The sequence below is a fragment of the Mustela erminea genome, chromosome 6, assembly GCF_009829155.1.
Source record: "Mustela erminea isolate mMusErm1 chromosome 6, mMusErm1.Pri, whole genome shotgun sequence".
NCBI lineage: Eukaryota > Metazoa > Chordata > Mammalia > Carnivora > Mustelidae > Mustela > Mustela erminea.
The window spans coordinates 20,000,001-20,021,680 of NC_045619.1; the positions used below are offsets into that span (position 1 = coordinate 20,000,001).

A 21,680-nucleotide genomic window follows, 5' to 3' on the forward strand; every position below is an offset into this window, starting at 1 on the left:
GAGAGAAGGGGAGAGAGAGTGAGCATCGGCAGACAGAATAGCAGGCAGAGGCAGAGGGAGAAGCAGGTTCCCTGCCGAGCAAGGAGCCCGATGTGGGACTCGATCCCAGGACGCTGGGATCATGACCTGAGCCGAAGGCAGCTGTTTAACCAACTGAGCCACCCAGGCGCTCCTACTCCCATTTTTAAAAGTGAGAGAGTATATATACATTTAAAAGGATGATAGTGAACTTCACATAACTGCCATCCACGTTAAAACACAGAACATGTGTCTTAACCATATTAACAGGAGTCAATAACTTAGAAATGCCTCAAAAGCAATCCCAGACACTCAGAAAGTTAACTGCTATTTAATTTTCTGCTTTTCTCTATAGTTACACTACTTACACAAGTGTTCCTGAATAAAACAGTGCTTCGTTTTGTCTGCTTTGAACTCTATATAAATGAAATCATACTGTATGTGTTATTTTGTGATCATATCTTTAATGTGCAATTTTTAAGTTCTCAACACGATTCCATTTTCTATTTATTTGATCCAGTCATACCACTATACTGATTATTATAATTTTATACTAATTCTAATGTATGGAAAATCTCCACTTTATTTTTCAAAAGCATTGTGACTATTCTTCATCCTTTGCATTTCCATAGAACATTATTTTCAACCTCAGGTACACAGAATTGGCCTAATCATATTTAATTTTTTTAAACAAATCTCATTGATCTATTCATGTTCTTTTTTCTAACCTTTATATTTAATACTTAATATGATGAACTCTCATATATCTACCATGTAACACAAGAATTAAAACCTTATCAAAAATTTATACCTTACCCCCATTTCCTCCTTCTCCTCATCCCCTTGCTTTCCTTATTCTGAATTTCATTGTTATTATTAACAAAAGTTTGTATCAATATTCATTTGTCTGAATATCATACTGTTTAGTTTTGGTTTTGAACTTTCTAGAAAGGATATTATACTGTACATAGTCTTCTGAGGCTTGCCTTTTTTTTTTTTTTTCTTTTACGACCATGCTACTAAGATACATCCCTACTCTTGTAAGTAACATCACCAAGGATGTTAGCCTGTAATTTTTTTTTTTTCTTGTGGTGTCTTTGTCTGGTTTTCGAGTTAGGGTAATGTAAAACGAGTTTGGAGGTATTTACTCCTCTTTTATTATTTGGAAGATTCTGAGAAGAATTGGTATCAATTCTTTGAATATGTGGTAGTAGAACCCAACAGTGAAGCTGTCTGGTCCTGGACTTTGGTTTCTTGGGAGTTTTTTTTTTGTTGTTCATTTAGAAAGGGAGAGGCAGAGGGAGAGAGAAAATCTTAAGCAAATCCCATGCCCAGTTTGGAGGCCCACTTGAGATCATGCCCTGAGCAGAAATCAAGAGTCAGAGGCTTAACCGACTGAGCCACCAGGAGCCCCTGTTGGGAGGTTTTTGATTACTGATTCAATCTCTTTACTAGTAATTGGTGTGTTCCAATTTCCTGTTTCCTCCTGAGTTGGTCTTGGTAATTTGTATGTTTCAAGGAATTTATCCATTCTTCTAGGTTGGTATATAATTGTTCACTAGTCTTTTATGATCCTTTGTTCTTCTGTGGTGTCAGTTATAAAACATCTTCTTTCATTTCTCATTCATCTGAATCTTGTTTTCTTAAGGAGTCTAGCTAAAGGTTTGTCAATTTATTTATCTTTTCAAAGAACCACCTCCTAGTTTCATTGATCTTTTCTATTTGTTTTTAGTCTTATTTCTGCTCTGATCTTTGTTACTTTTTTTCTTCTACTAACTTCATTTGTTCTTTTTGTTTATTTTTGTTCCTTGAGCTATAAAGTTAGGTTGAGATTTTTCTTGTCTCTTGAGGTAGACATTTATTGCTATGAACTTCCCTCTTAGGACAGCTTTATCCCATATGTTTTGTTATGCTGTATTTCTATTTCCAAATGTCTCAAGCTATGTCTTATTTCCCTTTTGACCCACTAGATGTTCAGTAATATGTTTAATCTCCACATACTTGTGAATCTTTCCAGTTTTATTTTTGTAATTTCTCATTTTATACCACCAGTGTCAGAAAAGATGCTTCATGTGATTTCAATCTTAAATTTATTAAGATTTGTTTTAACGATCTATCCTGGAGAATGTTTCTTTTTTTAATTAAATGCAGTATACTTAACAATGTATTTTAGTTTCAGAGTTAGAGTTTAGTGATTAATCAGTTGCATATAACACCCAGTGGTCATTATATCAACTTCCCTCCTTAATGTCCATCAGCCAGTTTACCCCATCCCCCATCTCCTCCCCTCCACCAACAACCCTCAGTTTGTTTCCCATAGTTAGGATTCTCTTATAGTTTGTTTCCCTCTCTTGTTGGGAACTCTTTGCATTGTTATGGCTCTGGAAGCCTGGATAAGAAGTGAACTTGGACACACTTGGGGACGCCCTTGTGTGCCAAGGGAACTTGGAGCAAGTCCAGTGGGGACGCTCGCATGGCTTGACTCTGAAAGGCTATTCAGGGTGAAAATAACATTTGCGTAGTTTTATGTGATTCACTTATGACTTGTCTTGAGAAAAAACACATTCTTGGAACCTTAAGATTATCACAAATTTTGGAGGTTAATAGCCTGTTAACATCGTGCCTGATTCATTTTTCACTGATGTATATGATTGAGTATTGATACCAGCATTGTGCTGAAGCTGTATAAAAGTGGTTACCTGAAGAAATAAAGTTGCTACTCGCCTGAGATGGGGTAATCCTCCTGAGACCGCTGTCTCTCTCTCTCTCTATTTTCCTTAAATCTCCCAGCCCTACTTTCAGGTGTTGTTCTCTGGCTGGACCGGCACTCTCTGATTTCATCTTATTTTACTCCCCACCTTCTCTATTGATCCCCTTTTGTTTCTTAAATTCCACATATGAGATCATATAGTTGTCTTTCTGATTCATCTATTTTACTTAGCATAATACCCTCTAGTTCCATCCACATTGTTGCAAATGGTAAGATTTCATTTTTTTGATGGCTGAGAAAAATTCCATTGTGTGTATGCATGTATGTATGTGTGTGTATATATTTGTACATATATACATATACACACACACACACATATGTACATATATGTGTACACACACGTATATATACACATGTGTATATATGTACATATATACACATGTACATACATGCATACACACACAATGGAATTTTTCTCAGCCATCAAAAAAATGAAATCTTACCATTTGCAACAATGTATATATATATATACACATATATACACATATATATACATATTTGTGTATATATGTGTATATATATATATACACACACACATCTTCTTTATCCATTCATCTGTTGATGGACATCTGGGCTTTTTCCATAGTTTGGCTATTGTGGACATTGAGGCTATAAACACTGGGGTGCAGGTTCTCCTCAAATTACTATGTTTGTATCCCTTGGGTAAATATTTAGTAGTGCAATTGCTGGGTTGTAGGGTAGCTATATTTCTTACTTTTTGAGGAACCTTCATATGGTTTTCCAGAGTGGCTTCACCAACTTGCCTTCCCACCAACAGTGTAAGAAGGTTCCCCTTTCTCCACATCCTTGCTAACATTTGTTGTTTGCTGACTTGTTGATTTTGGCCTTTCTGACTGGTGTAAAGTGTTATTTTATGTGGCTTTGATTTGTATTCTGGAGAATGTTTTATGTTCACTTGAGAAGTACGTATTCTGTTGCTTTTGGATGAAATGTTCTGTATAAATCTATAACATGCTATGTAGGCCAATATTATTTTATTGAATTTCTGTCTGGGTGATTTATTCATTGATGTAAGAGGGGTATTAAAGTTCTCTACTATTAGTGTATTGCTATCTATTTCTCCCTTAGGTCTATTAATATTTGTTTTATATACCAGGTGCCCCTGTGTTGGGTATGTTGAGAAATCTTGTTGGATTGACTGACCTCTTTATCATTATAAAATGATCTTGTCTATTATATTCTTTTCTTAAAAAAGTCTATATTTAAAGGAGACAATATAGGTATCCCAGCTTTCCTAGGTTTTTATTTGCATGGAACATCTTTTTCAATCCCTTAACTTTCAGTCTATTTATATCCTTACATCAGAAGTGAGTCTCATAGGTAGCAAACAGGTCAGTCTTGATTTTTATACATTCAGCCTCTCTATGTCTTTTGACTGAAGAATTTATTTTGTTTATATTTAAAGTAGTTACTGACAGATACGTACTTACTGCCATTTTTAAATTATTTTCTGACTGTTTTGTAGTTCCTGTTTATTTTTTTCCTTCCTCTCTCCCTTTATGATTTGATAGCTGTCTTTAGTGGTGGGCTTAGATTCCTTTCTCTTTTGTATCTCTACTGTAGGTTTTTAACTTTGTGGTTAATCAAGGCTAACCTATAACAACTAATAGTCTAAGTTGATAATTATTTAAGTTTCATCACATTCTGAAGCTCTATATCTTTATTCTCTGTATCTTTACTCTCCCTCTATTTTTTAAAAGATTTTATTTTTATTTATTTGACAGACAGAGATCACAAGTAGGCAGAGAGGCAGGCAGAGACAGAGGGGGAAGCAGGCTCCCTGCTGAGTAGAGAGCCCAATGTGGGGCTCGATCCCAGGACCTTGAGATCATGACCTGAGGCAAAGGGAAAGGCTTAACCCACTGAGCCACCCAGGTGCCCCTACTCTCCCTCCATTTTGTTTTTATGTCACAATGTCCATATTTTGTGTGTCCCTCAAATAATTATTGTGGTTATAATGATTTTTTCCACTTTTGTTTTTTAATCTCATACTAACTTTGTTAGTGATCATTCCCACTTCTTTTCTATATACATACCAGTGCAATTTATATTTTCATCTGTTTTCTTACTATTTAGTGCCTCCTTCATTTTAATTTAAAGAAGTCCCTTTAACATTTCTTGTTAGGCTGGTCAAATAGTGATGAACTCCTTTAGCTTTTGCTTGTCTAGAAAACTCTTCATCTCTCCTTCAATTTTGAAGGACATTGTTCCTGGGCAGAATATTCTTGGTTAACAGGTGTTTTTTTTGTTTTTGTTTTTGTTTTCCTTTTAGCACTTTGAATAGATCATGCCACTTCCTCTGGTCTGTAAAACTTCTACTGAGAAATCTGATAGTTTTATTGAGGAAGGGTTCCCCTTGTATGTAACAAGTTGTTTTTCTCTTATTGCTTCTAATATTCTTTTGATTATAAAGTCTTGGTATAGGTCTCTTTGGGTTACTCTTATATGGCTCTCTGGATCTGGATGTCTGCCTTCCACCCCAGAGATTTGTTTTAATTTTTTTAGGTCACAGCCTGGTCAAGAGGAGATTTTAAAATTCTCCAGTGGATTTTAATGCACGATCAAGGTTGAGAACCACTGCTTTAAACCCATTCAGTCAGAAAGAGCTGTCTGAGCAAAACCTCCCTATGGCAGAGCCAGCCCAGGTTTGGCTAAGTGTGCCATACTCACCTGCAATACTTGAGAGGAGTCCCCGAAAACTCACTGCCATCAGACTCAGGCTCAGATCGGTTCTCAAAGTCAGAAATTCGAAACACAGATAAGCTGGCATTTACATAGCCAACCATGCACCTAAAAGAGAAAAAGAATTCTATAATTAGTTCTCTGATCACCTCTGCATCCAATTCCTAGAAGCTCTTCCTAGAAGCTCTTATACTTGTAAAATGCCTTTAGCTTTGTTATAAGCACTCAAGTTAGGATCTACTGAAAAACCCCGGTTATGTGGAATCAGGAACAAGTCATTCTTTTATTCCATTCTTCTTGTTCAGAATCATCATCCAGAACATCACTACCCCAATCAATACTCAGTGAAATAGGAGAAAGACAGCATTGCATGATTAGTAGGCAAGTCACTGTCTCTTTCCTTGATGGTGTAAACACACATACATACACAAACACATTCCTTTATTAATATCTGAACTCTGTCATAATCCCTCAAGTGTGACTGGTGTTTCTATGACCCTCCCACTCCAAATCACATCCCTTGCTACAGTCATGCTAAGCTACATTCCCTGCATATACCATATGCTTTCATGCCTCTGTTCAGGCTATCTTTTCTATTTTCTCTTCATTCCTTTCTAAGTAGAAATAGTGGAATGCAAGTTGGTGCAGCCTCTTTGGAGAACAATGTGGAGATTCCTCAAGAAATTAAAAATAGGGCGCCTGGGTGGCTCAGTGGGTTAAGCCGCTGCCTTCGGCTCAGGTCATGATCTCGGGGTCCTGGGATCGAGTCCCGCATCGGGCTCTCTGCTCAGCAGGGAGCCTGCTTCCCTCTCTCTCTGTCTCTGCGCCAGCCTCTCTACCTACCTGTGATCTCTCTCTGTCAAATAAATAAATAAAATCTTAAAAAAAAAAAAAAAAAAAAAAAAAGAAATTAAAAATAGAACTTCCCTATGACCCTGCCACTGCACTCCTGGGTATTTACCCCAAAGATACAGATGTCATGAAAAGAAGGGCCATCTGTACCCCAATGTTTATAGCAGCAATGGCCACGGTCACCCAACTGTGGAAAGAACCAAGATGCCCTTCAACGGACGAATGGATAAGGAAGATGTGGTCCATATACACGATGGAGTATTATGTCTCCATCAGAAAGGATGAATACCCAACTTTTGTAGCAACATGGCCAGGACTGGAAGAGATTATGCTGAGTGAAAGAAGTCAAGCAGAGAGAGTCAATTATCATATGGTTTCACTTATTTGTGGAGCATAACAAATAGCATGGAGGACCTGGGGAGTTTTAGAGAGGGTGGGTATTATAGAGGGCATGGATTGCATGGAGCACTGGGTGTGGTGCAAAAATAATGAATACTGTTATGCTGAAAATAAATATAAAAAAAGAAAGAAATAGTGCTCATTTTTCAATGAGCAACTAAAATGGCACTCCTTCTGGGGAGATGTCCTAATCCCACCAGAAAAAGACTCATTCCCTCTTCTGTATGGTGCTGCTGTACCTAACTGCACCATTACCATACAGCTTGTTCTTGTGCATGGATGGAGGTCTTCTCCTTTAGTTTTTGGAGTAGAGCAGGTGTCATAAGTATTTTTATGTCTTGTGTAGTGTAGGAATCCACTAAATATCAAATTCAACTGATTTCATTTGAGGAAAACTAAAGCATCAGAGATTCTATCAAGGTCTTAAGAATGGACCAGGAATAAAATTATTACCTACATATCTCACAGCTAATAAGGTTCTTGAGGACACATCTTCTATTCTGTATGAGGAGTCAGTATATTACAATACTAAAAACTTAGGTTTGAGGGTCAAACTGTATCTCTTCTGCTTTCTAGCCATGCAAATTTGGCAAGTTATGTAACTTCATTAAATAACAGACATGCCTACCTTATAGGGTCATTGTGGGGATTAAACAAAATGATACATGTAAAGTGAGTGATAGAGTGTCTAGCATATAGCAAGATCTTAATTAAATGTGAGTGGCTACTATTAATTTTATTTCTTGTATCTTGCAGAAGGTCAATAAATAATTATTGATTTAATGAATAAATCATAGCTTTCAAATTCTCTTCATTAACTTGTCTGACATGATTACTCCAAGCTGCTGAACACCAAAATGGTGACACACAGGTAGTTCTGAGAAGACATAAGTTCTGTGTGTTGTCTTGATCAAGACAAATCACTGAGGTTTTATCAGGGCCTTAAAAAAAATGAACCAAGCAGAAGGACCCATTTGTCAAGTCACTCATGGGTGAAACCCATGGTCAGTGGGTGTGTAATATGCCTTAATCCAACTGGCTGCAGGTCTCCCCTATCACTCCTTAGAAGCTAATTTGGAATAATGTCTCCCTTGTCTTTGAACTGCCTAGAACATGACATGAAATCAAATGAGTGCTTTGATGATTATTAGCTGTCATAGAGAGGGAGACTGTTTTTGTGAACTATAGAATATAGCAGAGTCTTCTCAGGAGCCAAACAGTGAGAGACGAAAGGTGCTCTGGAAACTTGCAGAAAACAGGTCCAACTTTGAAATGAAACATTCATAAGCTTCTTGCACTCTTTCTTACTACCCAAAGCAGCCCTGCAGTTTTATTGAGATTAAAACTGTGGCTTAATGGCTGCTCTGTCCAAAAACTCAATTGAGGTAAAATCTAAATTTAAGTAAAATATCAGTCTCATGGACAACACTCTCCTTTCGAAAAAAAGAGGATGTATCTTTGAACTATTTATTAAGCATATTCATGTAATGTCAGTTATAAATCCAGCTTGAAAATGTGTGTTTGGTTCTGTGCTCCTGTGTACAAAGCATCACACATGGATGTAGGACATGTATACAGTTATTCACTGCATAAGTCTTCCTTCTATATCCTTTCCATAATCAGGGAAGAAGAGGGGCTGCTAATACTCAACTGCCTGGGCATTTCTCAAAGCCTTTTCACTGTGGTAGAATCTTAGCTATTGCCCACAATAAATAGTTAAGGTGGTCACAATTCAGGGAAATGAGATTTCTCACAGTTCCCTGTATGAAGTTCAGGTAAGGGCATTCATGTGTCAATGTGGAGGCCATAGACAGCAGCAGATCCCATGTCTCCCAATCTGCTAGCAGGAGATCACCACACCCTCAATGTGGCACACCACCAGCTCCAAGTTAGAGGAAAGATGAAGCTATACTGATGATCAGGCAGTAAGAGATAGAAAAAACTATCAGACAAAGGAAGGGTTTCTGTAAATATAAAACAAGTTAATTTTCTTAAGGGGCCAGTAGAGGGCCTCCGAAGGCATTTCCAAGAAAGGAGATTCAGAAATATGTTATGTAAGAATAGTACTGTTTGAATTAAGATGCATGCCTTTTCCAAGGAACTTCTGTAAAGACCATATTCATTGAGAATTCTGGTTTTAAAACCATTCATGACTTACTGTTTTAATCCTTTAAGGAAAAAAGTGAACTAGTGATCATTACTAGTCAGTTTTAAGGGAAAGAAAAGAATGTGAAGTTGACGTTTGAATTTGTAGAGTCCAGATCAGACTTACTGTGGAGTGTCGTGAATTTTGCTATTAAATTTGCCTTTGAGATTTTAGATCTAGATCATTCACAAAGAGAATGGGATAGGGCTCAAATGAAAAAGCTAGAAGAAATAAGATCTGGTTTATGCATTTAAAGTCAAATGTGCCTTAGATAATAAATGACAAATTTATAAACTTCTCTATAGATAATTAGGCTAATGAGATAAGGACAGAAGAAAGTGGACTCCTGACTTACTGCAATAAAAATGCCAGACATTATGAAAAAAGAAAGATTAAATCTCTATACAGTCAGCTTTATGTTTTTAAATATAATTTTACAATTGGTTATGCTGTTGATCTATTGATTAGATTACAATTTACAAAAATATATTTATTAAGATATTTGTGGTTCATCATGTGATAGTTTGAGCATCATGTCCTTCATCAAGTCTCTAAGTCTTTATGATTTCACTATTTCTACATGAAAACCAGCTTTGATTTAGATCACTAAAACAGATATAGATCTCACAGTAATCCTAAAGCCTGCACATATTCTTAGAGAATGTTCCCCAACTCTAGCCTGGTAACAAAATAATTGGTTTATTAAAATGTTCAGTGGTGGGGGGGGACCCAAAATGATTTTTTGGTGTTACCTGAAAAATAATTTTAATTTCTTTATTAAAACTATTCTGTCAATGTGAGTTAAATTTCATAGTATACACCTTCAATTTTACTTCATAATTTGTCTCCTGATGCATATCCAAAGTTGATTTTAGTTCTCCAAGTGCTTTTCTAGAGGGCTCATGTGACAATTTCCTGAAAGACGAAGTCACTTTATTTTGCAAACAGTGAACAATCTGAGCATGGGCCTCGGTTCAGGAATCTACCTAGGCAGGCTGCAGCCAAAAAGAACTATCTTAAGAAGACAGATGAAACACTTAAAAATTTCCTGTGAACCCACTGTGTGGAGAACACTGCCTCAACTCACAGTATTCCTCCCACGATCAGATCTGTCTGGACAATGAGAAAACCTTCCCCTCTATGCCTTTAAGATGCTTTCCTGAGCACTCATGAGAGTATGGAAATACAGTCAGGAATGGCTGATACATCCTTTCATAGGGATAGAGGCATATGAACTGAGTCACTCTGGACATATGCATGAAATTCTCATCTTTAGAGTAGCCAGGGAAAGCTGAAAAAACAGAAGGAGGCACTGAGGTACTCTGGAGTTTTGGAGGTTGGTTTGGTTGGAGCACTTTTGATTTAGTCAGCCTCAATTGAAATAGGGCATTTCTATGGGTGAATTAAATAATAAGTATAATTTGACTATGCACATGCTACCTCAAAAGCCTGAAACATTCTAAAATTTGACAATGCTGCTCCTCTATGAGTTCATTTCTAAAGCATTTCCGAATTGGAAAAACAACAACAACAAACAAACCTTAAAAAGGATAATAAAGTAGCTGGTGGGGCAGAACACAAGATTCATGAAGAAACTTATACCAAAGCAACTATTTGCAAACAAGAAAAATGACCAATGGATTAGAAGATAGAAGGTACAACTATAAATATTCAAAATGCCAGAAGGCTCTTACGTGAAGATGATATATAACAAATAGCCCAGGGAGCCCAATAAACCTAAATCAAAGAGACTCTTAGGTCTCCATGAACATTGTCTTAAATCTAATAAGCTGTCAACATTCTAAAGCTTTGATTCACTATCAAATGCATGTAAATATTCCCATATTATTTTCAGGTTTCGGGTTTTCCCCACAAACCAAAACAGGTTTCATTACATTTGTGGTCCAGGAAGAATTTAAATAACCACTGGGACTTAAACCCCCAAGAAATTTTCTCCTGTTGGGTAAGCTAGATAAACATTATGTGGCAATGGCCCCCATGGCTGTGTGGTTCAGGATGGCGAGAACTGTATGAGTCTAGGCTTTGCCTTCATGGGGGTTCCATCAGTTACTCCACCTTGTGATTCTGGATTTAACCTCTCAGTCTCTTTCTGCTCTTCAAAGTGGGGGTAATAATGCACGTCCCAGTCCTGGGGTTGTTTTGAGAATCAAATGCAAAACAAATGGGAAAGTGGTTTAAACAAAGGCAAGCTTTTCTAGGCTCAGTCAAACAGAGGATGTTGGCAACAGTTAAAAGTAGAAAGACTAAGTCAAGCAGAGAAAGACAACTATCATATGATCTCCCTGATATGAGGAAGTGGTGATGCAACATGGGGGCTTAAGTGGGTAGGAGAAGAATAAATGAAACAAGATGGGATTGGGAGGGAGACAAACCATAAGTGACTCTTAATCTCACAAAGCAAACTGAGGGTTGCTGGGGGGAGGGGTTTTGGGAGAAGGGGGTGGGGTTATGGACATTGGGGAGGGTATGTGCTTTGGTGAGTGCTGTGAAATGTGTAAACCTGGTGATTCACAGACCTGTACCCCTGGGGATAAAAATATATGTTTATAAAAAATAAAAAAATTAATTAAAAAAAAAGTAGAAAGACTACATGAGTAATATAGTATGTCTTTAAGTCTCTTAAAATGGGATGGTTCACTTGAAGTTGCTAGATAATTAGTGTCTAATGGCCACATGGTTATTATAGTAAAGAATTTTATAGAAGCCTCTTCAAATAGCGGGATTGTAAGCTTTACTGTTTTCAACCATTCATGCCTTAGAGCAGTTAAGTAGGATTAATAATGAAATTGGACCTAGGCCAGGGGTACATGAATTTGGTTGAATTGATTTGGTAGCACATTACTCCTTGGGGCTAATCTAACTACAGTAGATATATGGATTAGTTTTGTTCTGACTGGTAAACCAGGAAGCAGGGCTGCCTGTGTGAGTAGTCATAGCCCATGTGGGATGATTTCTGGGACATTGAAAAGTCTCCCAAAACATAATCTACTCTGACTTACAGACATCTAAATTCCACAATTAGAACTGGATTATTTTTACTTTAGCCAAGAGGAATTTTTTCTCCTATTAAAAAAGATATAGAAATGAAATCTAGGGGATGTGTTATAATTTTGCTTGGACTTTACCTGACCAGAAATACCCAGAAAGTCATGACTTTTGGGGATCACTTAGGTGATGCCGCAGAATTGAATTTGCCTGAGGTAATATGTACCTTGGTCAGGTCAATAGCCAGGAAAGAATCATTCAGTTACTGAGTTATTGAGTACCTACAGGATACTTATCACATGGTTGCACATTTCTGGTGCAGAATTTGTAAAGTCTCCATATGATGTCACAAGAGGAATCAGATTGTAACTGTCCTCTTACGAACTTATAAAAATGACATAACTGTATACTAGATCATGTGCTACTTGTTTTGGCTTACACATATTAGCAAACCGTACATTTCTGAATTCATAGTGAGCAGGGGTTAGGGGTAGGGGAAATGATTAATTCCACCTAAAGTTTACCTGTATTGAGCCCCAACTCTTCAGTCTCCTTAGCTGCAAGTGTCCTCATAACTTCACCTCCCCGACTACTGTCCTTCTCATCCTGGGTTGCTCCAATGCAGAAGCTTTTGACTGAGTGTACCAGCATCACACAGTGCATAGGAAATGGGGATTTCATGACAGTTTTATGACAAACTTACTTTTGTCCCGCTTCTCCTTGGCCTGCACAAGGTCCATACTTATAAGCATACACCAAGCGAGGGATAAAGTCAGATGTTATCGCTATGACAAATGCATTTGTAATAACCGAGAGAATTCCAATGCCTTCAAGAATTCCATACCAAATTCCTATTCAAAGAGAAGTGTTATATTAGTTCCAGACACAACAGCAGGAATAACAGTAGGAAAACAACTGGGGTAACTCATTTCAATAGTCCTTTCCATGGGTCCATTCAAATTCCTAAATACATTTGTCACCAAGAGTAAGAATTTGTACTTGCAAACACCTTGGCATTGAAGGAGTTTCTGGGAAAGTGTCAATGCTCAAGACTTAATGAGTCAGTCAGGATCAGACTTAAGTCAGAGAGTTCTAGTCAGTGATAAGGCACCAATACATTATCCAATAAGATGAGCACTTCCACTGTCAAGCCACTACGAGAATAGGAGCTCCTGAAGGGTGCTGACATCTGGGTGGGCCCAGGGCCTGTTGCACTGACCTAGGATAGGTGCTCACTGAATGTGGTTTCTTTCATATGGAGGTTAGAGACTGCTGTGAGCCATGTACATCTATATTCAATTCTCTTCCATATACACTGAGTGCCTGCCTGGTTCTGTTCTAAGCAATTGATGCAGAAGTAAATAAAAGATCATCTCTGATCTCAGGCAGTGCTCAAGAGGCTGCATTTGATTAGACTCAGCCTCTCCTGTCAAAGGCCATCTCTGTCTTTAGAAAGACTGGATTATGCTTTATGTGACTCGGAAACATTTGGGCAAAATAAAGCAAATGGAAGATTACTTTAAAAAGGAAATAAGCGATAATAAATCAAAATTCTAGATTCCAAGTTCAAATATATGTAAGCACAAATTCTCTAGTACTGGAAATTATGAATTTCCAAGTAGGCACCTTTACTCTTGTCTCATGTTATTTAAAGCTAACATAATTATTCTTTTGCAAGAATAAGTTAAGTCCTCTTACATGGAAACCATAAGTAAAAATCTAGAGTTGGTGTTTGTTTTTACTTTATCCACCATATGGTTAATATCTTTAAAACATTTCAAATCCAACTTACCTATGTCTTTGGCCCTTGAAGCTAAAGGTCGCCTCCACTGTGTGACAAATTTGTAGGCATCAAGTCGAATTTCAATTATGTTATTCAATAAGGCCAGAAGTGGTGCTAGGGGAAAAGCTGCCACAAAGATAGTTGTGAATCCAAATTGAAGAACTAGGGAAGAAAAAAGGAAAAAGAACAGAGTCTTGGTTTTCCATTACTACTTTCAAAAGGATAATAATCTGAAAGTGTCCTTGTCGTCACCCATATTTTTTCCAATATAGAAGCCCAGGAAACATCTCTTTCACAAAGATGGCCAGGATGCTGGAAAAAGAGGCATTACCTGGACCTGGAAGGAATGACATCCTAGGAGCAATGACCATACCTAGGATCCAGATCTTGTTTTCTAAGTACCATTGTTTAATAAAATGTACACAGCTCCTTGAAAAAAGTGTTTGATTCCAGAGCCATGGCAGGAAAATACAAGGGAAGGCTGGAATATCTCATAATGCCAGAAAGTTAGGAAGTCCTTGAAATGGAATGGGAAGCATATCAGTAGGACACAGGACAAACCTGAAGGAGCTACCAATGGCAAGAGTGGGAACAATATATACAACAAAATAAATGATAGTATTGCCTTAAATCTAAAGACTAAATATCTAATATACTAATACAATGCTGATATAAATAACTGAATAAATGAGGGAGAAGGGATAGCTCCTCCCTATGGTAGAATTTTAATTAATAAGTTAGAAAATAAATGCATAAAAATAAATATAAAAGAAATGATAAAGATACAATATCACTGTTGGTCAAAAACATCACAGTAATTATTACAGGCGAGAACCACCAAAGAATGCTAAAGTTAATAGGGGAATTATAGTTAAAAAAATAGGACATTTGTATATTCTCAAAGTATCTCCCTATGTGAGAGTAATTACAGAGGAAAAAAAAACCATATTTTTGGGGAGGGGGAAACCATTATCTTCACAGTGGAAAAACCTGGTAGTCAATATAACCTGTAATAAGACATATTGACATCTCATGCCCCTGTTATGATAATACTGAGCATACACCATTTCTGTGGTGATCTTGCCAAAAAGGCATAACCTCAACCTAATCATGAGAAAATATTAGATAAACCCAAACTGAAGGACCTTCTACTGAACTCTTGGCCAGTACTCTTCAAGTGTATCAAGATCATGAACAACAAAGAACTGTCCTAGGTTGGAAGAAACTAAGGAGATACAACATTTAAATGCAATGTTGGATCCAGGATGGGTCATGGACAAGAAAAAGTTAAAAAAAAAAAAACCCTCGTAATATTAATACAAGGTTTGTGATTAGTTAATAGTGTATTAATGATTATTTTCTGGTTTCAATAAATATATAACATATTAGGGGAAATAAGGTGACGAGTATAGGGGAACTCTATTATTTTTGCAACTTTGCAAAATAAAATGTTAAAAACAAACTCAAACAAACAAACAAACAAACAAACAAAAAGGCAGTCCCTGATGCAAAGCAACCAGACAGCATAAATGAAAATTTAAAAATACAATTTATTGGGTATGGTGGACTGCAAAAAAGTACTTGGCTAAATGAGTGACTGTATATTTTGTTTTTGCTTTTTTAGAGTATTTTAGAACCTAATAATGACTAACACTTATATACCATTTCTATGTAACAGCCACTGTTGTAATTACTTCACATATATTAGCTCATGTAGTTTTCATAATAACTCTATTGCTGGGTCATAGGGCAGTTCTATTTTCAACATTTTGAGGAACCTCCATGCTGTTTTCCAGAGTGGCTGCACCAGCCTGCATTCCCACCAACAGTGTAGGAGGGTTCCCCTTTCTCCACATCCTCGCCAACATCTGTCATTTCCTGACTTGTTGATTTTAGCCATTCTGACTGGTGTGAGGTGATATCTCATTGTGGTTTTGATTTGTATTTCCCTGATGCCGAGTGATATGGAGCACTTTTTCATGTGTCTGTTGGCCATCTGGATGTCTTCTTTGCAGAAATGTCTGTTCATGTCCTCTGCCCATTTCTTGATTGGATTATTTGTTCTTTGGGTGTTGAGTTGTATTGGCATTATTATTACCCTTACTTTACGGGTGAGGAAACGGAGGCACTAAGAGTTCAAATAACCTACTTGACACACAACTAAGAAGCAATTCCAATGTGGGTAATGTGGTTCCAGAGTCCTGAAGAGTCAGTCCATTTACCTCATCTCTGTGGCACTGCCACCTCCAGGGTGTCACCTGTCCTGGGTCACATTCATACTCCATGCCTATGCTTCACTCCCCAATAGCCATCTCCTTAGTTTTCCCCTTAGTGTCATCTTTTTGTTGACTTCTTTCCTTGGGTCAGTACCTCTACTTTCATGACTTAATTATTATCTCTCTGATAAGGATTCTCAATTCTCTATCTTACACCTTGAGTCTTATCAGGGAGTTTCCAGTTGTCTCCTATTATGCTCTAGAAGCAGCACTCTCCAAACCCTGATTCAATCTTAAACCTCAATCCCTCATCCTTAAATCTGTTTCTCCCTTCATATCTTCCTTCCCTTCAGATTTGTCTTGCACAAAAACCAAGTCTCCAGTCTCCCTACTGGAGTTCACTCCTGTTCTGACTTCTCTTTCTCAGATTTTCACCTCCTTCCCCCATCTCACTTCTGCCAATATTGGTTAAAGCCCATAAAGAATCATCAATCTTCTCTCTATTCTGAACATTTCAGAAGGTTCTCATTGCCTGTAGACTAACTCCCAAACTTTTCACTGTGCCATTCAAGGATCTTCCAAGCCTCATGTCCAAACCTACCTCATGCCTAGCCAGGTTTCCCAAGCGATCCTCTACTTTGGCCACACCAAACTTCTGGTTTTATGGAGTCATATACTTAGCATTTTTACTCATATCCTGGTGAAGTTCTATTCTTCCTTCAAGCCTAAACTCAGTGTGGCCTCTGCTAGAGCCTCTTATAATTGTAATTAACTATTGCTTCCTTAGTAGCTTCTACAACTCTGCTTATATTGGAGAACTTATTTTGTCTTGATTTTATGGCTCTTTCCCTATATGGTACTGACTCTTATGTTTCAGTCTTTGATGCATTTTGAGTTAATTTTCATGAGTAATGTAAGAGAGGGATTCAATTTAATTTTTCTACATGTGTTTATCCAGTTTTTTCTAACACCATTTGTTGAAGAGACTATCCTTTCCCCATTAAGTTATTCTTGGTTCTCTTGTTGAATATTAGTTGACCAAACATGAAGGTATTTAATTCCGGCTTTTCTATTATATTCCATTGTTTATGTGTATTATTTTACTCCAGTAAGATACTGTTTTTGTTAATACAGATTTATAATACAGTTTGAAATCAGCAACGTGTGCTATTTCCAGCTTTGTTCTTTTTCCTCATGACTGTGTTGGTTATTTGAATTCTTCTTTATTTCCATACAGATTTCAAGGGTTTTTTCTTTTATTTATTTATTTATTTTTGTTAAAGATTTTATTTCTTTGAGGGGTCAGGGCACAAGCAGGCAGAAGGTTAGAGGAAGAGAGAGAAGCACATTCCTCGCTGAGTGGGGAACCCAATACAGGGCTTCATAACGGGCCCAAGATCATGACCTGAGCTGAAGGCAGCTGCTTAACTGATAAAGGCACCCAGGCTCCCTGGTTTTTTGTTTTCTTTTGTTTTGTTTTGTCTGTTTTTTTGTTTTTGTTCTGTTTCTCTGAAGAATGCTATTGATATATATTTTTTAATTTTTTATTTTTTATAAACATATATTTTTATCCCCAGGGGTACAGGTCTGTGAATCACCAGGTTTACACACTTCACAGCACTCACCAAAGCACATACCCTCCCCAATGTCCATAATCCCACTCCCTTCTCCCAACCCCCCTCCCCCCAGCAACCCTCAGTTTGTTTTGTGACCCAGCAATTGCTATTGATATTTTAATGGGGATTGCATTGACTCTGCAGATGGCTTAGGGTAGTATGGACATTTTAACATTAATTCTTCCAATCCATGAACAGAGGACGGGTCTCTCCATTTGTGCCTTTTCAGTTTCATTCAGCAAAGTCTTATAGGTTTCACTGTACAGATCTTTCATTTTCTTCGTTAATTTTATTCCTAGGTGTATATTTTGATGCTATTCTAGGTGGGGTAGCTTTCTTTCTCTTTCAGATGTTTCAGTCTTAGTGCACAGTACATCCTGCAACTTTACTGAAATTGTTGACTAGTGCTGACGTTTTTTTTTAGTTGACTCTTTTTGAGATTTCCTGTATATAAAATCATTTCATCTGCAAATCATGACAATTTTACTTCTTTTCTGATTTGGATGCCTTTTCTCTGTTCTGCCTAATTGTTTTAATGGGGAATTCTGGTACTATATTGAATAAGAGTAGGGAGAGTGAGCATCCTTGTCTTTTTCTTGATCTTAGTGGAAAAGTCTTTAATTTTTCTCCACTGAGTATAATATTAGCTGTGGCTTTATCCTATGTGGTGTTTATCATGTTGAGGTACGTTCCTTCTATTCCCAACCTTTTGAGGAATTTTATAATTAAAAGAAGTCATGTTTGATCAAATGCATTCTCTGACTCTATTGAGATTATCATATGATTTTTATCTCTGTTCTACTAATGTATTACATTCGACTTGTCTGTTTTCAACCAGCTTACATCCCAGGCATAAATCCCATTTGGTTACAGTGTTTGAATTCAGGAAGACACTAAAATAATTAGTTTACTCATATTTTATTGAGAATTTTTGCATTTATATTCATCCAGGATATTTGCTTATACTTTTCTTTTTTTAAAAAAAAAATTATTTATTTATTTTACAGACAGAGATCACAAGTAGGCGGAGAGGCAGACAGAGAGAGGAAGGGAAGCAGGCTCCCTGTGGAGCAGAGAGCCCGATGTGGGGCTCAATCCCAGGACCCCAGGATCATGACCTGAGCCAAAGGCAGAGGCTTTAACCCACTGAGCCACCCAGGCGCCCCTCTTTTGGTATCCTTAACTGGCTTTGGTATCAAGATAATTCTGGCCTTGTGGTGTTTCCTCTTCTTCTGTGTTTTGGAACAGTTTGAGAAGGATTTGTATTAATTCTTCTTTAAATGTTTGGTAGAATTCACCAGTGAAGCCATATGATCTCAGGTTCACTGTCGTGGGGTATTTTTTATTACTGACTTAATCTCTTTGTCTTTGGTTTGTTCATATTTTCTATTCCTTCCTGATGCACTCTTCTGGGTTGTCTATTTTTAGAATTTATCCATTTCTTCTAAGTTATCTAATTTGTTGATATGTCATTATTCATATAGCCTCTTATACCATTTCTGCAATATCCATTGTATTATTTCCTTTGTTATTTCTAATTTTATCTGAGTCTTTTCTTTTTTCTTAGTCTAGCTAAAGGTTTGTCAATTTTAACAAATCATCCCTATTTTGCTGATCTTATCTATTGTTTTTTTCTGGTCTTTATTTCATTTATTTCTGCTCTCATCTTTATGATTTCCTTCCTTCTAGTCACTTTGGGCGTTTGTTATTTCTTTTTCCAGTTCCTTGAAGTATAAAGTTAGGGTATTTGAAATCTTCTAAATTTTTTTTTAAGATTTCATTTATTTATTTGACAGACAGAGATCACAAGTAGGGAGTGAGGCAGGCAGAGAGAGAGAGGGGAATCAGGCTCCCCACTGAACAGAGAGCCTGATGTGGGGCTCAATCCCAGGACCCCAGGATCATGACCTGAGCTGGAGGCAGAGGCTTTAATCCACTGAGCCACCCAGGCACCCCAAAATAGTCTAAATTTCTTAATAATACATTTATTGCTATATAGTTCAAACTGCTTTTGTTACTTCTGGGGATGATGGCAGAGTAAGAACTAAAGCTCACCTTGTCCCTAGCTATGTCTAGTCAACACCCACATCAGTGTAAATAACCCAGAAAATAACCCAAAGATGGAAAGAACAGACTCTCTACAACTAATAATAGAGGAAAGTCTATATCAAAAAATGGTAGGAAGGGTGAAGACTCAATTGGTAGCCAAACTGACCTGTGGGACTGTCTACTAGAGGGAGAAACATTACAGGCACAGAGAAGGGAGAAGAGCAGAACTTACATGAGGCACCCCAAAAATGGTGACCAGTTTTGGGAAACAAATCCCCATAACATTTGGCTTTCTAAAAATTCATGAAGTTAAATGTCTCTGATTTTCAATCAGTGGAGCTTAACACCTGGAACTTTTAAAAATTAGTAGCTCAGATCTGAGAGACTTAGAGGGTGATAGAAAACTGAGTTCTTATCCTTTTTTTTTTTAAGTTATATTTATTTATTTTTTTAAATTTCTTTTCAGCGTAACAGTATTCATTGTTTTTGCACCACACCCAGTGCTCTGTGCAATATGTGCCCTCTCTAATACCCACCACCTTGAGTTCTTATCCTTAAAGAGACAGGACAATAAACAGCCCCACTGAGATATAGCATAGAAACAGCAGTTTTAAAAACACCTGGAGTATACGGGAGGATTTATTTACTAATCTCAAAATCTGTGCTGGAAGGGCAGGGATCTTTAGAAGACTTCTCCAGGAACAAAAGAACTGGTGGGTGCCATTCCTCTCCCTGTCCCCTAGCCTAGATACATGGACACTTGTGAAAATCATCCTGAACACCTTCCATCTAGCCTGCTAACAACTCACCCGCCTCCACACTCTCCTATGAACATACCCCATTCAGTTCACCCTTGGCAGGAAGCCATCGAAAGCAGTGGCATTGTGCAAGCAGACCCCACAGTAGCCAGCAGCACTTCAAAGTCACTCATGCTCTTCTCTGGGGAGGGGGAAGTTAAACTACACCTAACAGTCCAACTGCAACCCCAGCAGTGGGCTGGGGCAGACCTCTGGTCTGACTTCAGGCCTTGCCCACCAACAAAACCTTCTCGGGACAAAAGAGGGAGTGTATCTTGCAGTTTGGTGTGACTACAACCTCCATACTGTTTTCCAGAGTGGCTCCGCCAGCTTGCATTCCCACCAACAGTGTAGGAGGGTTCCCCTTTCTCTTCATCCTCGCCAACATCTGTTGTTTCCTGTGTTGTTAATTTTAGCCATTCTGACTGGTGTGAGGTGGTATCTTGTTGTTGTTTTGATTTGTATTTCCTTGAAGCCAAGTGATATTGAGAACTTTTTCATGTAGTCTGTTTGCCATATGGATGTCTTCATTGCAGAAATGTCTGTTCTTGTTCTCTGCTCATTTCTTGATTGGATTATTTGTTCTTTGGGTGTTGAGTTTGATAAGTTCTTTCTAGATATTGGATACTAGCCCTTTATCTGATATGTCATTTGCAAATATCTTCTCCCATTCTGTCAGTTGTCTTTTGGTTTTGTTGACTGTTTCCTCTGCTGTGCAAAGCTTTTTGTCCTGATGAAGCCCCAATAGTTCATTTTTGCTCTTGCTTCTCTTGCCTTTGGTGATGTTTCTAGGAAGAAGTTGCTGTGGCTGAGGTCAAAGGAGTTTCTGCCTGTGTTCCTCTCAAGGATTTTGTTGGATTCCTGTCTCACATTAAGGTCTTTCATCCATTTGGACTCTATTTCTGTGTGTGGTATAAGGAAATGGTCCAGATTCATTCTTCTGCATGTGGCTGTCCGGTTTTCCCAACATAATTTGTTGAAGAGACTCTTTTTTTTTTTTTTTCCATTGGACATTTCTTCCTGCTTTGTCAAAGATTAGTTGACCATAGAGTTGAGGGTCTGTTTCTGAGCTCTATATTCTGTTCCATTGGTTTATGTGTCTGTTTTTGTGCCAGTACCATACTGTCTTGATGATGACAGCTTTGTAATAGAGCTTGAAGTCTGGAATTGTGATGCCAGCAGCTTGGGTTTCTTTTCCAACATTCCTCTGGATATTTGTGTTCTTTTCTAGCTCCATATAAACTTTAGGATTGCTTTGAAAAAAATTGATGGTGTTTGAATAGGGATTGAATTAAACATGTAGATTGCTTTAGGTAGCATAGACA

At 37.6% G+C, this 21,680-nt stretch overlaps 1 protein-coding gene across 10 annotated transcripts in view; it reads right to left on the reverse strand.

Annotated features, from left to right (window-relative positions):
- The window catches only part of ANO4 (anoctamin 4), a 445,901-nt gene that overhangs the window by 10,560 nt on the left and 413,661 nt on the right, over positions 1-21,680 (reverse strand). For all 10 annotated transcript variants that reach the window (XM_032346621.1, XM_032346625.1, XM_032346622.1 and 7 more), the window contains 3 exons: positions 13,687-13,839; positions 12,598-12,745; positions 5,480-5,599 (listed from right to left, as the gene is read on the reverse strand). In XM_032346621.1, the coding sequence (XP_032202512.1) occupies positions 5,480-5,599; positions 12,598-12,745; positions 13,687-13,839 (421 nt within the window). The remainder of the gene's footprint in view (positions 1-5,479; positions 5,600-12,597; positions 12,746-13,686; positions 13,840-21,680) is intronic.